We start from the raw sequence: 25,627 nt of genomic DNA, 5'->3' as shown, positions 1-25,627 counted from the left end.
ACAATAACATTTAGAAACGAAGACTTGAGTATCAGTTGGCTGCGTAGCCCAGTGGTAAGGTACCTGCTCTCGGTACTGGCAATGATGGAGAGTCCCCCGGATCGAATCCCATGAAGGTCACTATTTAGTTCTGTGGATTTTACACCAGCCTAGACAATAACATTTAGAAACGAAGACTTGTGTATCAGTCGGCTGCGTAGCCCAGTGGTTAAGTATCTGCTCTCGTTACTGGCAATGATGGTGAGTCCCCCGGTTCGAATCCCTCTAGTACAGGCCTGGCCTGCCTGTGGCTCTCCAGCCGCTGTGTAACCACAAGTCTCAGCATGCTGGGACTTGTGGTTTCGCAGCGGCTGGAGAGTCACAGGTGGGCCAGACCTGCTTTAGCACCCGGATAATGATCCCGCTGGATGATGGACAATCGCTGTGCTTCTGGGAGGATGACGTAAGATGTCGGACCACAAGCACAGCCCCTTCCCTGACAGCTCTATGGTGAATCCCAATAGTTAGGTGTGTAGCTAGAGATGTGTGCCAGGGCACCGCCATCATTGCCAGTAGAGAGGGTAGGTACAGGGCAAGATACGCAGCCGAATTTTGATGAACTTTACAAAATCATTTAAATAAAAATCCTTTATAACCTACCATGGGATTCGAACCCTGGTCTCCATATCCTCACAACACAGGTTACCTGCCGATATAACCACTGAGCTACGGAAGATCTTATAGAGAAGGTGTAGATTTGATTCCCATGTAGTTTCCATGTGGTTCTGTGGATTCCGCACTGGGTAGATGATAGATACCATTGAGAAATTAACAAGAGATGTTACTATTGGCTGCGTAGCCTGATGGGTTAGTGGTTGCTTTCTATGATGGTGAGGTCCCAGGTTCGATTCCCATGTGGGTTACTATTTGGGTCTGTAGATAGATTTAGGAATATCCCCATAGATCGCTGCACTTACTCATTATTATGTATTAATCCTTTCCTATTATTATATTATTCCGGTGAATTGAATTGTGTTCACCAAGCACCTTGGAGGTTCTCTTAGGAATATTAAATACGAATGCAAGAGAAAAGTATTCCTAATACAGGGCCCTCATAGGATTAATAATTAATAAATTTCTGATTTATTTATCTTCTTAGGGATTGGTTGCAAACAAAGACACAACTAAAATGTACCATATATACTCGAGTATAAGCCTACTTTTTCAGAACATTTTTTGGGCTGAAAAAGCCCCCCTCGGCTCATACTCGAGTGAGGGTCCTATAATATATGATATATATATATGATATAACCACTGAGCTATGGAAGAGCTTATAGTAACATGGTGATAGTTCTCATTGTTATCAATTCACCTCAGTGCAATGGCCGACACACAGAGAGCACAAGGTCATGTGGGATTTGTATCACAGACTCCACTGCTATGAGGTAGTAAGTTCTTTCCTACACACACAGTGAGTGACAGCAGGTTTCTAGCAATCAGAGTTCCCCAATTACAATCAATTAAACCAGTCAAAAGAGCAAAATATTATATATATGTATATAAACGAAACAAGCTTACCATAGGATTCGCACCACAGACTCTAACATTGCTGTCAGTCTCCCAGCCACTTGTGACATCACATACCTGGAGCACAGACTTATCATGAGCCATTCACATTTTAACATGTAATATATATGTACTAGGTGATTCTTTGCTCTTCACACCATCGTAAGAGCCTTCGTCGCCTTAATATGTGAAGTGTTTGATAGTGTAAAACGTGAAACAATATGGGGGTACTGCAGCCTGATACTGCCAGCCACAAGTCAGGCACAGGATATTTCGTGGCTGGCAGGAGTATGCACTGTCCCTAGTGCCGCATGCATACTTCCTGGCAGGGCCGGCGTCACCAATAGGCAGCTCTAGGCATTTGCCTAGGGCGCCGGCACCTGGAGGGTGGCAGTTCGCCCCTCACCCCCAGCATGGAGGGTTAGCGAACTGTGGTACCTGTGTAAAAAACTTGCATCCCCGGCGTCCCTGCAGTGCTGGAGCGTGCAGGGATATCCGTACCGCCGGGGGAACCTGCGGCGCTGTCATTGTGTATAAGCTGGCCGCGGCCGGCGGGGTCCCTACAGTGAATAGAAAATAACTAGCGCTAGTTATTTTCTATTCACTGTAGGGACCCCGCCGGCCGCAGCCAGCTTATACACAATGACAGCGCCGCAGGTTCCCCCGGCGGCACGGACACCCCTGCATGCTCCAGCACTGCAGGGACGCAAGTTTTTTACACAGGTACCCCCCCCCCCCCCCCCAGCGCGCCCCCACCCCGACTCGCTCCGGAAGCCCTGCTTCCTGGCTGACTCACCTGTACACCCGGTCCGCAGCTCAGTAGAGTAGGAGGTTGCTGGTGCCACATTGGAAAAGAGGTTGTGACCACCCCATCGCAGCCGCGGAGGAGAGAGAGAGAAGGGGTGGCCAGCAGAGCACCCTGTAACGTGCAAGGCTCCTGGTGCACTACACCGCTCACGCTGCACCCTGCCACAGACTGACTGGGACTCCTGATACCGCTCGCACCCTGCCCTCTCCAGCTGTTGCTTGCTAGTGATGCCCATCGATGTTTGCTATCGATGGCAAACATGCAACTGACCATTGATGGTGCATAACTATACAATGGATGACCATCAATGTTTTTACATATCAATGGTCATCTATTTTCTTTGACTAATTGTCTTGTAAGCCAGTCACACTATGGGGGCGGGGCTTCATGGATCTACTGGGCGGAGTTATGCTCCGTGTCCCAGGAAAAAGCGAAACGATAATTTGTTACAGCTGTGTTTGAAAAAGACAGTTGGGAGCTGATTGGCTGCTGCTTTATCTCCTTTTACCTTTTCTCCGCTTTATCTCCAGTTTATCGCTTCTCCAAGCTTAATAAATCTGCCCCTCAATCTCCACTGACTTTCAGAGCTCACCTGCTTTGTTTAGCTGCTCAGTTTGCGCACCCGCCCGGTTCTGGCTCCCCGCTGGCTCAGGGCGCTCACCCCTGGCCCTTTCTCCTGCAGCTGCTGACATCCCTTCAATTGCTCAGTCCCCGCTGCTGAACCCTGCTCCCTCCCTGCACTTAATCCCCGCTGGCACTTAGAGCTCACCTCCGTCTTCTGCCGCGGCTTACTTTGCGCACCCGTCCAGTGCTGGCTACCCGCTGGCTCAGGCCGGAGCGCTCGCCACTGCCCCCTGCAGCAACTCTCATCCTTGTAATCGTTTACTCCCTGCTGCTTAACCCCACCCCCTCCCAGCGTTAAATCCCCCCTGCCTCTACGTACACTTGGCACAGGGGGCAGCACCCCAGGGAGAGTTTGGGAATCACTGGTGCGGGGAGTGAAGGTTGTGCAAATTGTTGTTTGTAAGGCTGTGTGTTGGTCCCTGGTATCAGTCGTGGCGCCCTGGTGTCCCTGCTCTGATGGGCCACTGTGTGAGTGGGTACATGACCCCGCCCAGTGTTATACACACACTCACAGATTGGCAGTTCTGGGTTATTATATAAGAAAATATTCCTCTTGCCCTGGGCTAGCAGGTGACAGCTGTGTCTTGAGTTGGATATTGGACCTGTATTTAATTCTGAGGTGCAACTGATCTGCCACCTACTGCAGGGTTATGTACCTTGTATATGATCGCCCCCTTATATAACACCCGAGTTCTGCCAGCATCCACAGGGCCGCTGTCCGTGGACGTCATTACTGCCGACCCCAAGTGCGCACGGGAAGCGAGGCTGGGAAACACTCCTGGGGCTTATTTTCGATTGAACGATTTAGGTTTTTTCTTACGAAAAATAAAGATATTTAGCAAATCATAAATTTTTTTAGGATTAATTTGCATGGAAGTTGTGTATCAAATGCGGCAATTCACTAACGGCCAAATAATATTGGTATTATTAGAGATCACTAATTTAGTAAGACGAGTTGTCAAGTCACACCATGATGGCACATCAATGTACTGAGTGTTCTGAGCACATTCACATGGAACAACTGGGGGCAGCAGGAGGCCACAGACTGAGAGTTATATAGCGGGAGGAGCAGGGTCCCCAGCAGCACAGAGTATATCAGGAGATGAGTGATGTGTCAGTGAGGACAGGGCTGCATGTGACAGGGGCAGTGATATGATGTGAGGAGGGGAATGGGGCAGCAGGTAGCCACAGACTGAGAGTTATATAGTGGGAGGAGCAGGGTCCCCAGCAGCACAGAGTATATCAGGAGATGGGGGATGTGTCAGTGAGGACAGGGCTGCATGTGACAGGGGCAGTGATATGATGTGAGGAGGGGAATGGGGGCAGCAGGAAGCCACAGACTGAGAGGTATATAGTGGGAGGAGCAGGGTCCCCAGCAGCACAGAGTATATCAGGAGATGAGTGATGTGTCAGTGAGGACAGGGCTGCATGTGACAGGGGCAGTGATATGATGTGAGGAGGGGAATGGGGCAGCAGGTAGCCACAGACTGAGAGTTATATAGTGGGATGAGCAGGGTCCCCAGCAGCACAGAGTATATCAGGAGATGGGGGATGTGTCAGTGAGGACAGGGCTGCATGTGACAGGGGCAGTGATATGATGTGAGGAGGGGAATGGGGCAGCAGGTAGCCACAGACTGAGAGTTATATAGTGGGAGGAGCAGGGTGCCCAGCAGCACAGAGTATATTAGGAGATGGGGGATGTGTCAGTGAGGACAGTGCTGTGTGTGACAGGGGCAGTGATATGATGTGAGGAGGGGAATGGGGCAGCAGGAAGCCACAGACTGAGAGTTATATAGTGGGAGGAGCAGGGTGCCCAGCAGCACAGAGTATATTAGGAGATGGGGGATGTGTCAGTGAGGACAGTGCTGTGTGTGACAGGGGCAGTGATATGATGTGAGGAGGGGAATGGGGCAGCAGGAAGCCACAGACTGAGAGTTATATAGTGGGAGGAGCAGGGTGCCCAGCAGCACAGAGTATATCAGGAGATGAGTGATGTGTCAGTGAGGAGAGGGCTGCATGTGACAGGGGCAGTGACATGATGTGAGGAGGGGAATGGAGGCTTCAGGAAGCCACAGACTGAGCATTATATAGTGGGAGGAGCAGGGTCCCCAGCAGCACAGAGTATGGGCGGGATGTACTAACACGAAAATGTGGTAAAACCACCGTTTTACCGCAATTTCCTATGTATTAAAACCCCGCCGCCTCGTTAACGCAGGGAAGGGTATCGCCACATTTGGGTGGCAATATCCTATAGAAGCCTATGGGCTTCTTTTCGATGCCCGATGCCTCCGCCGCAAACCCCCCTCTCCTTCTCCCACTGGGTTGCCTGGTCCAGGTCCTCCTGGACCCGGAAGGTAAACCCTGCCTCCCCCTAGTAACACAGCCGGACGTCCTTCCGGCTGCAGGGGGAGGCGCAGGGGACAGCCTGCTTAGCTGTCCACGGCGTGAGGGGAGAGCCAGGCGGCAGGGAGGTGACGGAGACCCCCCGCACACCAGAGGACAGGTATCGCGGGAGGGCTCCGTCACCGCATCGCGATGCCAGCCGCATATGTTAGTACATATGCGATAGTATATTAATACATCCCGCCCTATATCTGGAGATAAGTGATGTATCAGTGAGGACAGAGCTGCATGTGACAGGGGCAGTGTCATGATGTGAGGAGGGGAATGGGGGCAGCGGGAAGCCACAGAGTTATATAGTGGGAGAAGCAGGGTGCCCAGCAGCACAGAGGATATCAGGAGATGAGTGATGTGTCAGTGAGGACAGGGCTGCATGTGACAGGGGCAGTGACATGATGTGAGGAGGGGAATGGGGGCAGCGGGAAGCCACAGTTATATAATGGGAGAAGCAGGGTGCCCAGCAGCACAGAGTATATCAGGAGATGAGTGATGTGTCAGTGAGGACAGGGCTGCATGTGACATGATGTGAGGAGGGGAATGGGGGCAGCAGGAAGCCACAGACTGAGAGTTATATAGTGGGAGGAGCAGGGTCCCCAGCAGCACAGAGTATATCAGGAGATAAGGATTGTGTCAGTGAGGACAGGGCTGCATGTGACAGGGGCAGTGACATGATGTGAGGAGTGGATTGGGGGCAGCAGGAAGTCTCAGACAGAGTTATATAGTGGGAGAAGCAGGGTGCCCAGCAGCACAGAGTATATCAGGAGATGTGTGATTTGTCAGAGGACAGGTCTTACTGAAGTACTGGTGTGTGTGGGTTAGTGAGTAAACTCTTAGTATACCCTGCCTACTTCCCCAATGTACTTTACCAAGCTGGGGCCTTCAGAGGACCCCACTTTTTTGTCTAAGTTCTCAACTGTTTGATGCGAGAAATTGCTAAAATTATGTTTTTTGGGGTTTCTGAAGGGATCTGTTCTAGTAAGAGTATGACAGTTACCATAAAATATTTTGTCGATTTACTTCAAGAGTAATTAGCCAAAAAAGCCCTATATTCTCCTTCATTCGTGTGTACATTTTTACATCTGATTGGATACTGTATATTCTTGTATGCAGATGTTACGCTGGCAACGTCACTTCCGTCAGAATTCACTACAAAGATAGTCATCTGATTCATCTCCTTGCGGAATAAATTCGTCATCAGATTCCTTCAAGTGATCTTCCTGGTCACTCATCCTTCAGAAGCTGCACAGAACAAGAACAATCTTCGGCATTTGTAATGTAGTATACCAAGTGGGGTGTCCCCCCAGTTGTGTTTATTTTATTTATTTTTTAATGACACTTTATAAGTCTAATTACACAATATTTACCGATAATGACACAAAAACCAGGAGAAAAATAGTTGTAATAGATACGGCAGGATCACACAAAATGTACATTCTAGGGTTCTTGGAAGCCCCTCCTTGGTATACTAAGGGTTAATACATACTATCCTAGTAAGTAGGTTATGACTTTGTTGAGAAGCCCAGCAACGCAGGAGGCCGGGACGAGTGCAATATTGGAGTAGATAAGACAACAATGCACAACATCCCGATCCTTCTGCATCCCTAGAGAGGCTCAGGACAATGCCTGCATTGTGTGGCCAACCAGCAGCACCCTCCTAGGGCACTGCCAGCATACTGGGACATGCAATGACAACCATATACTACTGTGCAGCCATAATGTATTGCGGACATTTAACATTACTGGAGAATTTTGTATTCGATCATTTGGAAAATGAAAAAAAAAAAAAGTACAGGTATTTAACTGCAGTAAGTGCGCGGCCAGACCTCCTTCTGCCCCCGGTATGGGCTACGCATCCTGCTCAGACTCCTCATCCTTGGTCATCAGAATCTCCTCCATGTGCTGGTCCTGAGGCCTTCTCTATGTGCTGGAAGATTCCATTAGATCACATAGACATAACCAGAGACATGTCAGGTACACAGTAAGTGCACGGCCAGACCTCCTTCTGCCCCTGGTATGGGCTCTCTGCTATGTGAGGTAATGGATTCCGGAGGTAAGCAAAGGAAGGCCAACAAGTAGGCTGATGGCCTGCAATAGTGAGGTTTACTGCTGAAAAGGTAGCTGGGACTCTGCAATGATGAGGACTCCTGCTACCAAAGATGCTGGGACCCTGCAATGAGGACTACTGCTACCAAGGATGCTTGGACCCTGGCATGATCGGCACAGCTGCTACCCAGGATGCTGGGACCCTGCAGTGAGGAGGACTACTGCTTCCAAGGACGCTTGGACCCTGCCATGATCGGGACTACTGCTAACAAGGACACTGGGACCTGCAGTGATGAGGACTACTGCCACCAAGGACACTTGGACCCTGCAATGATCAGGACTACTGCTACCAAGGACACTGGGACCCTGCAATGATCAGGACTATTGCAACCATGGATGCTGGGACCAGCAGTAGTGAGGACTAGTGACACCAAGGAGGCTGGGACCCTGCAGTGATGGGGGATTACTGCCACTAAGGACGTTGAGACCTATAGTAATGAGGACTACTGACACCATGGACGCTGAGACCTACAGTAATGAGGACTACTGACACCATGGACGCTGAGACCTACAGTAATGAGGACTACTGACACCATGGACACTGAGACCTACAGTAATGAGGACTACTGACACCATGGACACTGAGACCTACAGTAATGAGGACTACTGCCACCATGGATGCTGAGACCTACAGTAATGAGGAGTACTGCCACCATGGATGCTGGGACCCGCAGTAATGAGGACTACTGCCACCATGGATGCTGTAACCCGCAGTAATGAGGAGTACCATGGACGCTGAGGGAAGCAGTATGAAATCCCGGCGGTCGGGATTCCGGCGTTCAAAAATCCAGACGCCGGAATCCCGACCGCCGAAATCCCGACTAGGGGGGGACGTGGATCGCCCCCCCTTGCGGGCTCGCTGCGCTCGCCACACAGCGGGCCCGGTGCCTCGCTACGCTCGGCACACTAATTTATTCTCCCTCCAGGGGTGTCGTGGACACCCCAGGAGGGAGAAAGTGTCGGGATTTCGGCGGTCGGGATTCTGAACGCCGGGATCCCGACCGCCGGGATTTTAACTGCATCCCACAGTAATGAGGACTACTGCCACCATGGACGCTCAGACCTACACTAATAAAGACTACTGCCACCATGGACGCTGGGACCTACAGTAATGAGGACTACTGCCACAATGGATGCTGAGACCTACAGCAATAAAGACTACTGCCACCATGGACCCTGGGACCTACAGTAATAAGGACTACTGCCACCATGGAGGCTAGGACCTATAGTAATGAGGACTACTGCCACCATGGACGCTGGGACCTACAGTAATAAAGACTACTGCCACCATGGACGCTGTGACCCACAGTAATGAGGAGTACTGCCACCATGGACGCTGAGACCCACAGTAATGAGGAGTACTGCCACCATGGACGCTGAGACCCACAGTAATGAGGAGTACTGCCACCATGGACGCTGAGACCCACAGTAATGAGGACTACTGCCAACATGGACGCTGAGACCTACAGATATGAGGACTACTGCCACCATGGACGCTGGGACCTACAGTAATAAAGACTACTGCCACCATGGACGCTGGGACCTACAATAATGAGGACTACTGCCACCATGGACGCTGGGACCTACAGTAATGAGGACTTCTGCCACCATGGACGCTGGAACCTACAGTAATGACGACTACTGCCACCATGGACGCTTGGACCTACAGTAATGACGATTACTGCCACCATGGATGCTGGGACCTACAGTAATGACGACTACTGCCACCATGGACGCTGGGACCTACAGTAATGACGACTACTGCAACCATGGACGCTGGGACCTACAGTAATGACGACTACTGCCACCATGGACGCTGGGACCTACAGTAATAAAGACTACTGCCACCATGGACGCTGGGACCTACAGTAATGAGGAATACTGCCACCATGGACGCTGGGACCTACAGTAGTGATGACTGTGAAGGAATTGCATTGGCGATAAGTGAATTGTGACATCCTCTACTCCACAGTAATTAATGTACATTTTAGCCCTATTGTTCCCTATGTATGTCTATTTCCCAGGACTTTATTCATGTAAGCATTATACCATTGATACCATTTGCCCGTGCCCTGACAGGAAAAGGGTTATCATAAACTGTCCTCCCAAAAGGCAATCTCCACAGGGGGTGATCCAATTACCCTGCTATTTTGCTGCTATTTACAGGAAAGAGATAGCAGAGGAACCATCTCCACAGGGGGGTTTACAATTCTTTGTAAACCTCTGGGCTCTAGCAGACTTTGTGGAACCAGACACAGCAGGGGTTGGGAGCAGCAGTTGGACAACTGTGGATTGAAGGTGGGATATACCTTATGTTTGAATCCACCAATCAGGAACTTGGGCAACCCCACAGATGATGCGATCACCGTGGGAATTTGAAATGTTTTAAAAAGTGTTTTTTGGTCAGACCAGGGAGAGCTGAAGGAGAAGAGAGGAGGAAGGAGGTTAGTCGCAGTCTTAAGGTTCAGAGGTATGCTCTACCTGTGTCTTGTGGAACGCCTCATCCTCGCTTCTGTGGAGTTGCCAGTGTTTTGTGGACTTATACAGTTTTCTGCTAACACAGCTGTGTGGACAAGTGATAGTTTGCCCTGTGGAACTGATCTGGGACTGTGACTATACAAGGACTGTCTGTTTGGGCCTGCTACCTGAATATCTTTCTACTCTGCAATTTACCTTTGCCACTGTTTATTGTCTATTTGTGCGTGCTGTGGAAAATAAACCATTCTTCTGGTTTCATCTGCTCGGTGTCTGAGTGATTGAGGAACTCGTACCCTCACATTGACTACTGCCACTATGGATGCTGGGACCTACAGTAATGACGACTACTGCCCCTATGGATGCTGGGACCTACAGTAATGATGACTACTGCCACTATGGATGCTGGGACCTACAGTAATGAGGACTACTGCCACCATGGACGCTGGGACCTACAGTAATGACGACTACTGCCACTATGGACGCTGGGACCTACAGTAATGACGACTACTGCCACTATGGACACTGGGACCTACAGTAATGAGGACTACTGCCACTATGGACGCTGGGACCTACAGTAATGACGACTACTGCCAATATGGATGCTGGGACCTACAGTAATGACGACTACTGCCACCATGGACGCTGGGACCTACAGTAATGATGACTACTGCCACTATGGATGCTGGGACCTACAGTAATGATGACTACTGCCACTATGGATGCTGGGACCTACAGTAATGATGACTACTGCCACTATGGATGCTGGGACCTACAGTAATGAGGACTACTGCCACCATGGACGCTGGGACCTACAGTAATAACGACTACTGCCACTATGGATGCTGGGACCTACAGTAATGATGACTACTGCCCCTATGGACGCTGGGACCTACAGTAATGACGACTACTGCCACTATGGACGCTGGGACCTACAGTAATGAGGACTACTGCCACTATGGACGCTGGGACCTACAGTAATGACGACTACTGCCACTATGGATGCTGGGACCTACAGTAATGATGACTACTGCCACTATGGATGCTGGGACCTACAGTAATGAGGACTACTGCCACCATGGACGCTGGGACCTACAGTAATGACGACTACTGCCACTATGGACGCTGGGACCTACAGTAATGACGACTACTGCCACCATGGACGCTGGGACCTACAGTAATGACGACTACTGCCAATATGGATGCTGGGACCTACAGTAATGACGACTACTGCCACCATGGACGCTGGGACCTACAGTAATGACGACTACTGCCACTATGGATGCTGGGACCTACAGTAATGAGGACTACTGCCACTATGGACGTTGGGACCTACAGTAATGAGGACTACTGCCACCATGGAAGCTGGGACCTACAGTAATGATGACTACTGCCACCATGGAAGCTGGGACCTACAGTAATGATGACTACTGCCACTATGGATGCTTGGACCTACAGTAATGATGACTACTGCCACCATGGAAGCTGGGACCTACAGTAATGATGACTACTGCCACCATGGAAGCTGGGACCTACAGTAATGACGACTACTGCCACCATGAACGCTGGGACCTACAGTAATGACGACTACTGCCACTATGGATGCTGGGACCTATAGTAATGAGGACTACTGCCACCATTGATGCTGGAACCTACAGTAATGACGACTACTGCCACTATGGATGCTGGGACCTACAGTAATGAGGACTACTGCCACTATGGACGTTGGGACCTACAGTAATGAGGACTACTGCCACCATGGATGCTGGGACCTACAGTAATGACGACTACTGCCACCATGGATGCTGGGACCTACAGTAATGAGGACTACTGCCACTATGGACGTTGGGACCTACAGTAATGAGGACTACTGCCACCATTGATGCTGGAACCTACAGTAATGACGACTACTGCCACCATGGATGCTGGGACCTACAGTAATGATGACTACTGCCACCATGGATGCTGGGACCTACAGTAATGACGACTACTGCCACCATGGATGCTGGGACCTACAGTAATGATGACTACTGCCACCATGAACGCTGGGACCTACAGTAATGACGACTACTGCCACTATGGATGCTGGGACCTATAGTAATGAGGACTACTGCCACCATGGACGCTGGGACCTACAGTAATGAGGACTACTGCCACCATGGACGCTGGGACCTACAGTAATGATGACTACTGCCACCATGAACGCTGGGACCTACAGTAATGACGAATACTGCCACCATGAACGCTGGGACCTACAGTAATGACGAATACTGCCACCATGGACGCTGGGACCTACAGTAATGAGGACTACTGCCACTATGGATGCTGGGACCTACAGTAATGATGACTACTGCCACCATGGACGCTGGGACCTACAGTAATGACGAATACTGCCACCATGGACGCTAGGACCTACAGTAATGAGGACTACTGCCCCTATGGATGCTGGGACCTACAGTAATGACGAATACTGCCACCATGGACGCTGGGACCTACAGTAATGAGGACTACTGCCACTATGGACGCTGGGACCTACAGTAATGACGACTACTGCCACTATGGATGCTGGGACCTATAGTAATGACGACTACTGCCACTATGGATGCTGGAACCTACAGTAATGACGACTACTGCCACTATGGATGCTGGGACCTACAGTAATGAGGACTACTGCCACTATGGATGCTGGGAGCTACAGTAATGACGACTACTGCCACCATGGACGCTGGGACCTACAGTAATGAGGACTACTGCCACTATGGATGCTGGGACCTACAGTAATGAGGACTACTGCCACTATGGATGCTGGGACCTATAGTAATGAGTATTGGTAAATTCGATGAAGATATTTCAATTCTATAGAGATTAGTAGAACATTTCCCTTATTTTCCATTATCAGATATACAGATGTAGCCGCACCAAGATCTGCCACCAGCATCCTAATCGCCACAAACTACGTAGCTTTACTGCTTTGTTATATGTGTGCATCTTAGAAATGTAAAATAAAAGAGAAGGCAACAGATTATACTTACGAAAAGTCCTTTTCTTTGGGATACTTCATGGCAGCCAGGACAATGGGTTTACCCCTCTCCCTTGTGTATTAGACAGGCAGTTTTCCCCTAGGATGCTCTATATAATCCAGCTCCTCCCCTCAGCCTCTAGTCTTTGAATGTCACCGCCATAGATCCTAGGGAAAAAAATATACAGGGAGGGATAAATATGGGCTGCCATGAAGAAAAGGAATGATCGTCTTCCTACTTCATTGCAGCCTTTACAATGGGAAATACCAAAGCAGTAGGGAGGGTAATACAATACCTTACGTCAAAGCTTGCCGCAAGACTTCCCGTCCAAATTGTTCTCTGGACACATCCAGAGCATAATGGGCCTTATTCTAGTTCACTCTGACAAAATCCTTCTTAGATGGACAAAACCATGTGCGCTGCAGGTGGGGCAGATGTTACTTGTGCAGAGAGAATTAGATTTGGGTGGGGTTTTACTTCAAAGTGAGATCTATATTGCAGTGTAAAAATAAAGCAGTCAGTATTTACCCTGCACAGAAACTCTCTGCACATGTTACATCTGCTCCCTGCAATGCACATGGTTTTGTCCATCTATGCAGGATTTTGTCAGAAAGAGTGAACCAGAATAAGGCCCAATGTTTGGTAAACGTGTGCACTGAAGACCATGTAGCTGCCTGGCATAGATCTTTAATAGAAACATTGGCCTCTCTCACCAGGAAACGGCCATCGCTGTAGCCGAGTGTGCCCACTTTCTTGTAAGTAAAGCTGATCACTTCCTTGAGCCATCTTGAAATTAGGGATGTGCACCGGCCACTTTTTGGGTTCTGATTACCTTGAGGTTTTGGGTTCTAATGGGTTTTGGCATAACACCTCCTAAGTGTTTTGTGTTTGGATTTTTTGGTTTCTGATTTTTTTTGTTAAAAAAGCATAAATACTGCTAAAATCGCAGAATTTGGGGGATTCTTTGCTCCTACGCTATATTAACCTCAATAACATTCATTTCCACTCATTTCCAGTCTATTCTGAACACATCACACCTCACAATATTGTTTTTATGGCAAAAGGTTGCACCGAGGTAGCTGGATAACTATGCTAAGCCACACAAGTGTGCGGCACAAACACGTGGCTCATGTAAGAGTGGCACTGCAGCGGTAGATACGGCAGTAATAGGCACCAGACAGGTAGATAAGACAGTACTAGGCACAAGACCGGTAGATACGGCAGTACTAGGCACTAGACCGGTAGATACGGCAGTACTAGGCACCAGACAGGTAGATACGGCAGTACTAGGCACAAGACAGGTAGATACGGCAGTACTAGGCACTAGACCGGTAGATACGACACTACTAGGCACCAGACAGGTAGATACGACACTACTAGGCACCAGACAGGTAGATAAGGCAGTACTAGGCACCAGACAGGTAGATACGGCAGTACTAGGCACAAGACCGGTAGATTAGGCAGTACTAGGCACCAGACAGGTAGATAAGGCAGTACTAGGCACCAGACAGGTAGATTAGGCAGTACTAGGCACCAGACAGGTAGATAAGGCAGTACTAGGCACCAGACAGGTAGATAAGGCAGTACTAGGCACCAGATAGGTAGATACGACACTACTAGGCACAAGACAGGTAGATACATCAGCAATACTAGTATTGTGCACCAGCAGAATTTATAACAATTAATTTTATTATTAGGTACTGCTTGGCAGTGGCACTCAGTGGCACACGACAGTGCACCAGCAGCATGGAATTATTTTTCACAGTCCCACATAGCACAAGTATTATTTTTTAATTAAATTAGATATAGCAGCCTAGTAGGTACACTAGGTAGGCAGTAGCACTGCCAGTGGCAACAGTGGACTGAGTAACTAAATAATACTGGCAGATTCAGTGCAGGCAGCACCAGTGGACTATATATAATATAATTAATTATTCATATAATATATATTACAGCACAGCACCATAGGTAGGCCCCAGCACAGAGGAGACAGTGGTACTACAGGTACACAGTTAAGACTGTCCTCCTTGCTAGGGAGAGCCCACCCTAAGCAGAGAGGAGAACAGAGTACACAGCAGCACTGAGGGAGACAGCCCCAGCGAATAAAATAATTACAGCACAGCACACCAGAGGTAGACCGCACAGAGGAGACAGTAGTACTACAAGTACACAGTTAGACTACACAGCAGCACTGAGGCTGTCTCAGCCCCAGCGAATGAAATAATTACAGAACAGCACACCAGAGGTAGACAGCACAGAGGAGACATTAGTACTACAAGTACACAGTTAGACTACACAGCAGCACTGAGAGACAGCCCCAGCGAATAAAAAATATTGCGTTCAAGGTCAAGCTCAAGTTTAGACCCCAGCAGCAGCAGCAGCACCAACACACCCTCTTCCAACCCACTACTAGACTGGAGTGAAGATGGCGGGCGCAGCAGCTGCTATTTAAAGCCTCGCGAAATCTGGCGCCGGGAGATGATGTTCTGACCACGCGGACGGACCCGCGTCAGGTGGGAATCTCCAAGCGCTGCTCGGAACCGGGCTCGGAATGATGACGTTTGTGGGGGCTCGGGTCTCTGGAATCCGAGTCTGCACATCTCTACTTGAAATCATTTGTTTTGATGGAGCAAATCCTTTCTTTGCTCCTTGAGGAATTACAAACAAGGATTTCGTTTTCCTGAAACTGTTAGTCCTATCCAAATAAATGTTAACATCCCTAACCACATCCAATGTATGGAGGTTTTCTTCCCTTCTGCTGGAATGGTTAGGATAAAAACAAGGTAACACAACCTCCTGATTGATATGGAAAGAGGATACAACTTTAGGCAAAAAAGCTGGTTTGGTTCTGAGCTTCACTCTTTCTGACAACAACTTTAGATACGGCTCCTGTAACCATAAAGCATGTAGCTCTTCTACTCTCCTGGCAGAAGTAATGGCCACCAGAAAAATGATCTTCCATGTCAGGAATTTTAACTTAGCCCTGTCCAGCGGCTGAAAAGGAGAGGACATTAAACCATTCAAAACTAAATTTGGTACTTGTCTCCTAGCACGGCCACAATCTTGGGCATCGTGTACCTTTATGTTAAGGTACACGATGCCCACGATGGACCCGATTTCCTTTTAAATCAGGTCCATTTTGCCGGCAAAGGAAAAATTGCGGGCATCACGTCGGTCGGGACCATTAACATTGGCCCCGACGCGACCGACGCGATGCCCCCGATTTTGCCATAGGCTTCAATGTTAAAATAATTTTTAACATTGAAATCGGGAGCATCGCGTCGGTCTTGTGCCATTATAATGGCACAAGATGAGATGGACTTGATTAAGTCCATCTCACACAGTAAAAAATGTGAAATGGGCCAATATGACCCATTTCACATTATATATGGCCCCGTCGTCACCCCACAATTGACGTGAACCCGAAGCGCGGCGAGCGCAGCGAGCCCGCGAGGGTCGGCGGTGTGCGTCCTCCGACCTTTTCATTCCCCTACTATCCACGTCGGCGTGGAGTTGAGAAAATAAAGTGTGGCGAGCGCAGCGAGCCACCGAGCTCGAAGCGTGGCGAGCCCCGCGAGGGGCCGCGTATACCTGTGAAGTTATATGCGTCCCCTCGTGGGGCTCGCTACGCTTGCCACGCTTCGGGCTCGGTGGCTCGCTGCGCTCGCCACACTTTATATTCTCAACTCCACGCCGATGTGGATAGTAGGGGAATGAAAAGGTCGGAGGACGCGCACCGCCACGCTTTGGGTTGGCGTCAACCGTGGGGTGGGGTTTACGGTGTTAAATTTGGGGGTCTAGGGAATATTTTACATTGAATCCAATGTAAAATCGGGTCCCAGGGACCCTATTCACATTTGATTAAATTAAAAAATCGGGTCGGTCGCATCGCATGCGATGCGACTGACGCGATTTTTCCGACACGACCACCCCGATGGAAATCGGTGTGGCCGTGCTAGGAAACAAGTACCCTAAATTTAGATACCACCGTGGAACCACCGACCTAATCTTCGGTCAAATTATTTTAATAGCTTTGTTCCGCCAGCCTCTCGTTCAGTAAAGCACTCAATGCAGAAATATGTACCTTCAGCGTTGCTACCGCCAGACCTTTGTTAAAACCTTCACAAACAAACTGTAGTAGAAGCGAAATGTCGGCATTTGGAAACTCAAACTTGTCCTTTGACCATTCTTCGAAAATTTTCAAAATTCTGTAGTAAATGTTCGAGGAAACCTTCTTCCATGCCTTAAGAAGAATATCAATTACTATTGGAGAGAGCCCTTTATCTTTCCAATGTTGCCTTTCAATTTCCAGGTGGCTAATCGTAACTTTTGTTGGTCTTGACAGAATGCAGGGCCTTGACTCAACAGATTGTGAGACACAGGAAAAAACCATGGCTCTTCCACCACTTGTACTTGCTCTGTCCGGATTTTCCACAATACCCTGTGAATGAGAGCGAATGGTGGAAAAATGGGTACTTTTGTAGTTTCACGGCAGCAGCCTAAGCTACGTTTGAGCAGGAAGTTTTTTCACATGGAAAAAACGCTGCTCAAAAATGGGGGGGTAGTCAATCCCCACCTAAAGATAAAAAGGCACAAGCAGTCATGCACAAGGCATGTGAGCAGCGCTTAATAATTTTAAACCAGTGAAATGAATAATGAAAATATTTTACTATAATAAAAAACAGATATATAAACCGTATACAATAGATGCACAATACAATATAAAAATATGTTAAAATCACGCCACAGGAGAATATATGGATTGTAGATTGGCCCAGGGGAACAAGGGGCAATGGGGTACAGTGGGTCACAGGTAAGTGCACTTTACCGGTATTTGGGTGACCTTTTTGATCCAGGGAAGTCCACTTTTGTAACAAACGGTGTTTATCCTCACTATTGATCGCGGTATTTTATGAGCCGTTTGGAGGTAGGAGTGAACCATAGGCTTCCGCTATTCTACTGGTAATCTGCCCTAGTGGACTATATTGGACTATAGCCACCAGGGTGGTCCAGGATGCGGTGTCCGCCAGGAGATGGAAAGTCACTGGAAGGGGCTTCTGCTCAGAAGGTCATTCCCACTTGGTTGGCTAGATGGTGTTGGCCACCGGGGGACTTGTAGAGCAGTGTCCGCCACACGGTTTTACTAAGTGACAAGGGGGTACCTGGTATCTGAAAGTCCACACTGGGCAAGATGGTACACTTTTTAGGGTCCTGGGCGTGAAGTATAGAGGTGTCCACCTCTATAGAAATTCAGACTCCTCCTCCGTCTGCGGCAGGTTAAATATTGTTCACTTTTCAGGAGCCATAACTGACAATGTGACTCTGCTCACTGTGTACCGCTGACTGACTGTCAGACAAGACACTGACTCTTCCAGCTCCCACTCCCCTGGCACAACACAATTCCGATTCAGGAAATCTGCCAACTGCCGCACGAGCAGCCTGTGGACGGAGTGGCGCACACAGGGGGGGTGGTGTCTGAGTACCCAGAAACCCCCCCCAGGAGTCTAATGGCCCTAGGCTGAAAGCTGAGGGTCCCCTCTTTCCTCTTGATGAAGTCACACTGACGAAACCGACCTCCTACCATCTCATAAGCTAAGCACTTTATTGAACTTTTGTTATTACAACTCATATTGTTTTTTATGTATACTTTTACCGTCCACCCATTGTAATAAGTAACCTTTTACTATATGTCCATTTGTATACACCTTTTGTGTTTTATTATTGTCAATTCTTTTATTGTCCACTGGGGTGCATTTCTCAGGCTGAAGTCCAAGGGGTACAGCCAAATATAGTAGTAGTCCAAATAAGAGCACTCACCAGACTTCCAGCTCTTCTGCAGTAAGATAGTTGAATACATCACCACTTGTTTACATGTCATGTTGACGTTGCGAGCCACACCGGCTCATACTCACCAACTAAGCCATGTATATCCCGGGGATATACATGGCTTAGTTGGTGAGTATGAGCATAACTGATGGATTTAACCTAATATGTTGCTGCACGCCACTTAGTATACTGTGGGACGTATACCGTTTTAGTAGTGTTATGGGAACTAGGTGTAATTAGAATATCTCCGGTAATAACCGGGTGATACATAGCACTTCCTGGCATCAGGGTAGTTAAGGAGTACGGCTGATCACTGTGATAGATCTTTTGATGCTGTGAACCATCTGTGAATGTGGTCTTGACAAAGAGCCCAGTGTGGCTTAAAACGTCGACATGACATGTAAACGAGTGGTGATGTATTATACTATGTATACATATATATTTTTTATTATTATTATTTATATACATTTGGTCTATCTATAATACTGTAACTGACACCTAAGTGTCCATCTCCGTGCTTTGCTCCGCCCCTCTGGAAATCCTGCGTTTGCCCCTGCTACTGTGTGGTATAATAAGAAGCACTACTATTATATGGCATAAGAGATACTATTGTGTGGCATAATGGAATAAAGGGCTCTACCGGGTGGCATAACATGAATAAGAGTCGCTACTGTGTGGTGTAATACAATTCCTTTATTCGTCTCACAATGTGACTAAGGGTCACTGCTGTGTAGCATAATTTGATTAGGGGTACTATTGTGGGACCACACCACTTCCTTGTGGGACCACATCCCTTTGGAACATGCTGTTCTTTTTTAGAATATGGGAGGTAGGGCGCAAATTTATATTTTGCAGAGAGAGGGGGGGGGGGGGGGGGGGGGGGCGGCGAACACCCTAGCACCAACCCTGGAAATGCTAGCCCATTTTGAGAACTCATCATCATCAATGGGGTACTTACAATCAATATGTTTATCTGCATTAAGCCATTCTTTGCTTAGAATATCCCTAACCACTTTATGCACCGGAAAACACCTCAACTTTCTGGACCTGTCTTCAAACAGGGAGGAGCCATAATGTGATATCGCTGCTTGTTTGTAATTCAGTCTGCTACATATCCTTCAGAACTATCTCAACAAGCTCCAAATTAAATAAGCGTTCATCCTCAGCTAGCCCACCAGATCCTGCACCAGAGATAAAAGAACCTTCGTTCTCCGAACAGACATCCCGAGTTCCGAGTTCCAAGTCCCAGTCCAGACTAGTCTGTGATTTCGTATAAAAAAAAAGAAGAGGGGGAGTGCCAGCGCTGGCTCTCCCAATAATTAGACAACACGGTTCTCTGTGTACATTTAAACACAATTTTATTAAAAATAAAATAAGTGAATCGTTTTGACATTTAAAAAGGGGCTAATATCACAGGGACACTTTTGCATAATGAATAAAGGATTTTGTCGGTAAACAAGGCTGACAAGTCAGGTGTTTTGAATAAGCTCAGCGCGTTTCTCCGGAATATACATCTCCGGCTTCCTTAGCAGCAAGTGACATTGCAGGTGTATATTCCGGGGAAACGCGTTGAGCTTATTCTTACTCTGACGTCCCCCACAATATCTGGATACAAATCATTTTTGGGTTATCTACATTATCCCTAATTATTCCAGGAAAGAGGAAGATCGTCAAATGGGAAGCTTGAGCCCTTGAAAATATAGGGCAATCCACGATTCCGGAGTCACATAATCCTGGACAAATATCCTACCAGAAGAAAACGGATGGTAATATATCCACCTTACTTGTCAGCCTGGTTTACCGACAAAATACTTCATTCATTACGCACAAGTGCCCCTGTGATAGTATTAAGTATTGCACAATTACTTTTTAAATGTCAAATGGATTCACTTATTTTATTTTTAATAAAAGTGTGTTTAAATGTACATAGAGAACCGTGTTGTCTAATTTTTGGGACAGCCAGTGCTGGCACTCATCCTCTTTATTATACATTTAATAACCTATTAGGGTTTGACAACCCTGTGCCAGCAGCTGTTGATTGCGCACCACACCCCACCTACTACTACTGCTACTCCTTAGAAACAAAAATGTCTCTTCATCCAAACCATAAGGTCACTTACCTGCGAATAAATACTAGCACCGCCTGCGGTATCCTTACCACAGTCCTGACACAAAGGATCTGTCACACGAAGGGCATGAATTAGCGCCATGCTTCTTCTTACAAATGTTCTTTGGTGCAGAAGGCCCACTACAAGAAAGAAGAGAAAATCCCTAACTATCCATCTAGCAAAACTAAAATAATAATAACCAGAACTCAGAGAGGACCGACCTGGGCAGCGATGCGGTTGCTTGCTGAGAGCCCTCCTCCATAGTGCAGACTGGTTTGAGCTGGCCAGGCTGAGACAAGAACCAGCATAAGCTTATTTGGAGGCCCAGTGCCTGTAACACCGGCCAGGCACTTGGAACACATAAGCCCCGCCCAGTGGTGTAACTAGATACATGTGGGCCCCATAGCAAAAGTTTGTAAGGGCCCCTATTCATCAACTAATGCTGAAAAATGTATATAGAACATGATACTTTGACAGGCTTCTGACAGGAGGTGTCCTTGCCGCGCGGGTACCTGTGGCCCTGTGTATAAAGCTGGTGGCGGTGGGGGGTCCCTGCAGTGAATAAGAAATAACAAGCGCTATCCGCCAGGCTATGCGGCGGCGTGGGAAGCGCTGCCGGCAGTGTTCCCTCTAAGCTGTGCGCACGCACACACCTTGACGAGCGTGCGCACAGACATTACAACTGAGCGCACAAAGCAGCAGTGGTCCCTTTTTGCAGTTGTGGACTCAATGAATGTGTGTTTCACCCATTAACTACATTGTGTGCTGTGTTTTGAATGTTTAATATCATTTTGAAGTAAAGTTAACACAAATGCTGAACGTCATTTTCCAGTTATATATGTGACGCACAAAATGTAAATTTCATTCCAAAGTTGCACAGCCAAAATCTTTATCCGCACACAGGCTTCGTACAATTCGAGGGAACATTGGCTGCTGGGTTTGAAAACACTGGCCGCACGCTGATTGGCTGAGATTCAGCCTATCAGCGTGCGGCCAGTGTTTTCAAAACAGAAGCGCTTTCCGTCCGCCGCATAGCGCTAGTTATTTCTTATTCACTGCAGGGACCCCCCGCCGCCGCCAGCTTTATACACAGCGCTGCAGGTACCCGCGCGGCAAGGACACCACTGCAGGCTCCTGTCAGACGCCAGCATGGACCCCCTGCCCGCTCCCCAGAAGGCACAACAGGTTAACCCCCACCACCACCCCCTGGCACCGGGGCACCCCCACCCCGACTTGCCTGGGACGCTCCGGTGCCTTGCACCGGCCCTGGGTAAGCTAACAAACAAAGAAAAACCTGCACTACCTGACTGCAAGGAGACAGGAAAAAGACTAAAGGCTGAGGGGAGGAGCTGGATTATATAGAGGGGAAAACTACCTGTCGGGGTAAAGCCTCACAGCACCCTAGGAAAAACTTCAATCTACTGCACTAACCCCCCCCCCCCATACTGCCACCATTACCCACTTACCAACTCCTCAAGTCCTACTTGAGTAACACTCCAGAATGGCAGGGAGGTTCCCAAAAAATCAGATGGTCCTCCCAGCCCCACCCCGGGAAGGTGGGCAAGTCCCCTGCTTTCCCTGGAGGCCTCCCTTTGCCACCCAGACACGGTCTTAAAAGTTTTACAGCAGCCACCTGCATTAAGTAAAACAAATATCCTCATAGACATTCTTTAATTTTTGATAGGCAGACTTGGTGGCGCCCTCCTCACAGTCCCCCTCTATCCCAGCATGCACCATACCCTCCTCACAGTCCCCCTCTATCCCAGCATGCACCATACCTTCCCCACAGTCCCCAACTATCCCAGCACGCACCATACCGTGCAGGCGCACTCCCCACACTCCACCGCGCACCGTTCCCTCCTAGCGCATTCCCCACAGTCCCCCCTATCCCAGCGTGCATCATACCCTCCTGGCGCTCTCCCCCGCAATTCCAGCGCACACTATACCCTCTTGGCGCACTCCCAACAATCCTCAGCTATCCCAGCATGTAACTTACCCTCCTTGCGCACTCCCCACCGTACCCCTCTATCCCATCGCACACCTTACCCTCCAGGCGCACTACCCACAGTCTCCCACTATCCCAGCATGCACTGTACCCTCCAGGCGCACTACCCACAGTCTCCCACTATCCCAGCATGCACTGTACCCTCCAGGCGCACTACCCACAGTCTCCCACTATCCCAGCATGCACCGTACCCTCCACGCACACTACCCACAGTCTCCCACTATCCCAGCATGCACCGTACCCTTCTGACACACTACCCACAGTCTCCCACTATCCCAGCATGCACCGTACCCTCCAGGCGCACTACCCACAGTCTCCCACTACCCCAGCATGCACCGTACCCTTCTGACACACTACCCACAGTCTCCCACTATCCCAGCATGCACCGTACCCTCCAGGCGCACTACCCACAGTCTCCCACTATCCCAGCATGCACCGTACCCTTCTGATACACTACCCACAGTCTCCCACTATCCCAGCATGCACCGTACCCTCCAGGCGCACTACCCACAGTCTCCCACTATCCCAGCATGCACTGTACCCTCCAGGCGTACTACCCACAGTCTCCCACTATCCCAGCATGCACCGTACCCTCCACGCACACTACCCACAGTCTCCCACTATCCCAGCATGCACCGTACCCTTCTGACACACTCCCTACAGTCCCCCCTCTATCCCAGCGTGCACCGTACCCTCCTGACGCACTCCCCAAAGCCCCCCACTATCCCAGCATGCACCATACCCTCCCCACAGTCCCCCACTATCTCAGCGCATGGCATACCATCCCAACAGTCCCCCGCAATCCCAGTGCACTCCATACTCTGCTGGCGCACTCCCCACAGTCGCCCGCTATCCCAGCATGCACCGTATACTTCTGGTGCACACCCCACAGCCCCCCTCTATCCCAGGGGGCACCGTACCCTCCTAATGCACTCCCCAATGTCCCCCGCTATCCTAGTGCGCACCGTACCCTTCTGGCGCATTCCGCACAGTACCTCGCTATGCCAGTGTGCACCATACCCTCCTGGTGCACTCCCTACTGCCCCCCCGCTATCCCAGCATGCACCGTACCCTTCCCACAGTCCCCAACTATCCCAGTGCGCACCGAACCCTTTCCACAGTCCCTAACTATTCCAGCACGCAAAATACCATCCAGGCGAACTCCACACACTCCAATGCTATCCCAGAGTGCACTGTTCCCTCCTGGCACACTCCCCTGCTATTCCACTGTGAACCGTACCCTCCTAGTACATTCCCCACAGTCCCCCACTATATGGTGCACGATGGGACAGCTCCTCGCTATCCCAGCATGCACTGTACCCTCCTGGTGCACTCCCTATTGCCCCCTGCTATCCCAGCATGCACTGTACCCTCCTGGTGCACTTTCCTCTATTGCAGTGGGCACCATACCCTCCTGGAGCACTCCTCACTGTCCCCCACTATCCCATCATGCACCGTACCCTCCCCACAGTCTCCCGCTATCCCAGCGCGCAATGTACCCTACTGGTGCACTCCCACAGTCCCCCTCTATCCCAGCGTGCACCGTACCCTCCCACAGTCCCCCTCTATCCCAGCGGACACCGTACCCTCCTGGTGCACTCCCCACTGTCCCCCGCTATCCCAGCACTCATTGTACCCTCCTGGTGCACTCCCCACTCTCCCCCACTATCCCAGCACGTACCGTACCCTCCCCACAGTCTCCCGCTATCCCAGCATGCACCATACCGTCCTGGCGCACTCCCCACTGTCCCCCGCTATCCCAGTGCGCACTGCAACCTACTGCTGCACTCCCACAGTCCCCCTCTATCCCAGCATGCACCGTACCCTCCCCACGGTCCCCCGCTATTCCAGCATGCACCGTACCCTCCCCACAGTCCCCCTCTATCCCAGCATGCACCGTACCCTCCTGTGCACAAACTACAGTAACTGGAAGTAAAGATTCAGCGCACACTATGTGACAGGAAAGTGGTATGAAGTATGTGGGCAGGGATTGAAGTTAATGAATAATGAATCATTTCCACACACACTACATACGCTAATACCCATTAGTGACCACAAGGGTAAGATGTAGAGGACTAGAGATAAAGAGATATGCTACAGAGAGAGATAAAGTACCATTTAATCAGCTCCTACCTGTCCTTTTTAAAACATAGGATGTACCTTGGCAGGATCTGATACTTTATCTCTCCCCGAGGCCTAGCACACAGCAGGAGCCGATAGACTGACACTTTATCTCACTCCTCGAAGATTAGCACATCTGCTGGGATATAAGATGGAGCAGGAGGGAGACTCACCGCGTGTGCTGTCGCTGTCCGGGGTTCTCACATCTGACATGGGCAGCGCAGCGTTTTACAGCCGGGGATAAGGGGGGCGTTTCCCCCTTGTGGGCCCCATAAGTTTGTATTGTGGACTCTCTTTGAATATTGAGTCTTTAAGGGACAGGGAATGGCTGCCATGACAACCGGCGCCCCGGCAACAGGGCCAGAATGTCGCTGACAATAACTCTGGGCGTTGCACTGTATGTCCGTGCTGGGAACGCAGAGCGCACTGAAATGGGCACAGTATGGTGAGCACAGGGACCCATAGGAGGGCTCTGCAGTGCCAGGTGGCGGCCATGACGCTCTATACATAACATGCAAGCGTGTATACCGCCTGCAGTGCTACATATAACACACGTGCGTATACCGTCTGCAGTGCTACATATAACACATGT

The 25,627-nt window shown here is 49.4% G+C and overlaps 1 protein-coding gene across 4 annotated transcripts; it reads right to left on the bottom strand.

Moving 5' to 3' along the window:
* Positions 1–2,314: 2,314 nt before the first annotated feature.
* Positions 2,315–25,342, bottom strand: LOC146050206 (uncharacterized). 4 transcript variants are annotated; one of them, XM_083167119.1, is made up of 6 exons: positions 25,209–25,342; positions 20,922–21,049; positions 17,060–17,416; positions 12,988–13,142; positions 9,790–9,898; positions 2,315–6,616 (listed from the first exon to the last, which is right to left on the bottom strand). In XM_083167119.1, the coding sequence occupies exons 1-4, from the start codon at positions 25,246–25,248 to the stop codon at positions 13,128–13,130; spliced, it is 540 nt and encodes a 179-aa protein (XP_083023245.1). In that variant the 5' UTR covers positions 25,249–25,342; the 3' UTR covers positions 2,315–6,616; positions 9,790–9,898; positions 12,988–13,127. The 4 variants fall into 4 exon arrangements, 3 of the variants coding, with proteins under 3 accessions (XP_083023245.1, XP_083023246.1, XP_083023244.1); XR_014466282.1 differs by lacking the exons at positions 9,790–9,898; positions 25,209–25,342 and adding an exon at positions 22,376–22,604; XM_083167120.1 differs by lacking the exon at positions 9,790–9,898 and having other exon boundaries at positions 2,315–7,301.
* Between the last annotated feature and the right edge of the window lie 285 nt (positions 25,343–25,627).

The sequence above is a fragment of the Crinia signifera genome, chromosome 12 (assembly GCF_055691185.1).
Source record: "Crinia signifera chromosome 12, ASM5569118v1, whole genome shotgun sequence".
NCBI classification, from domain to species: domain Eukaryota; kingdom Metazoa; phylum Chordata; class Amphibia; order Anura; family Myobatrachidae; genus Crinia; species Crinia signifera.
The sequence above is the reverse complement of the archived record's forward strand: the minus strand, read 5'-3'. Positions and strand labels throughout refer to the sequence as shown.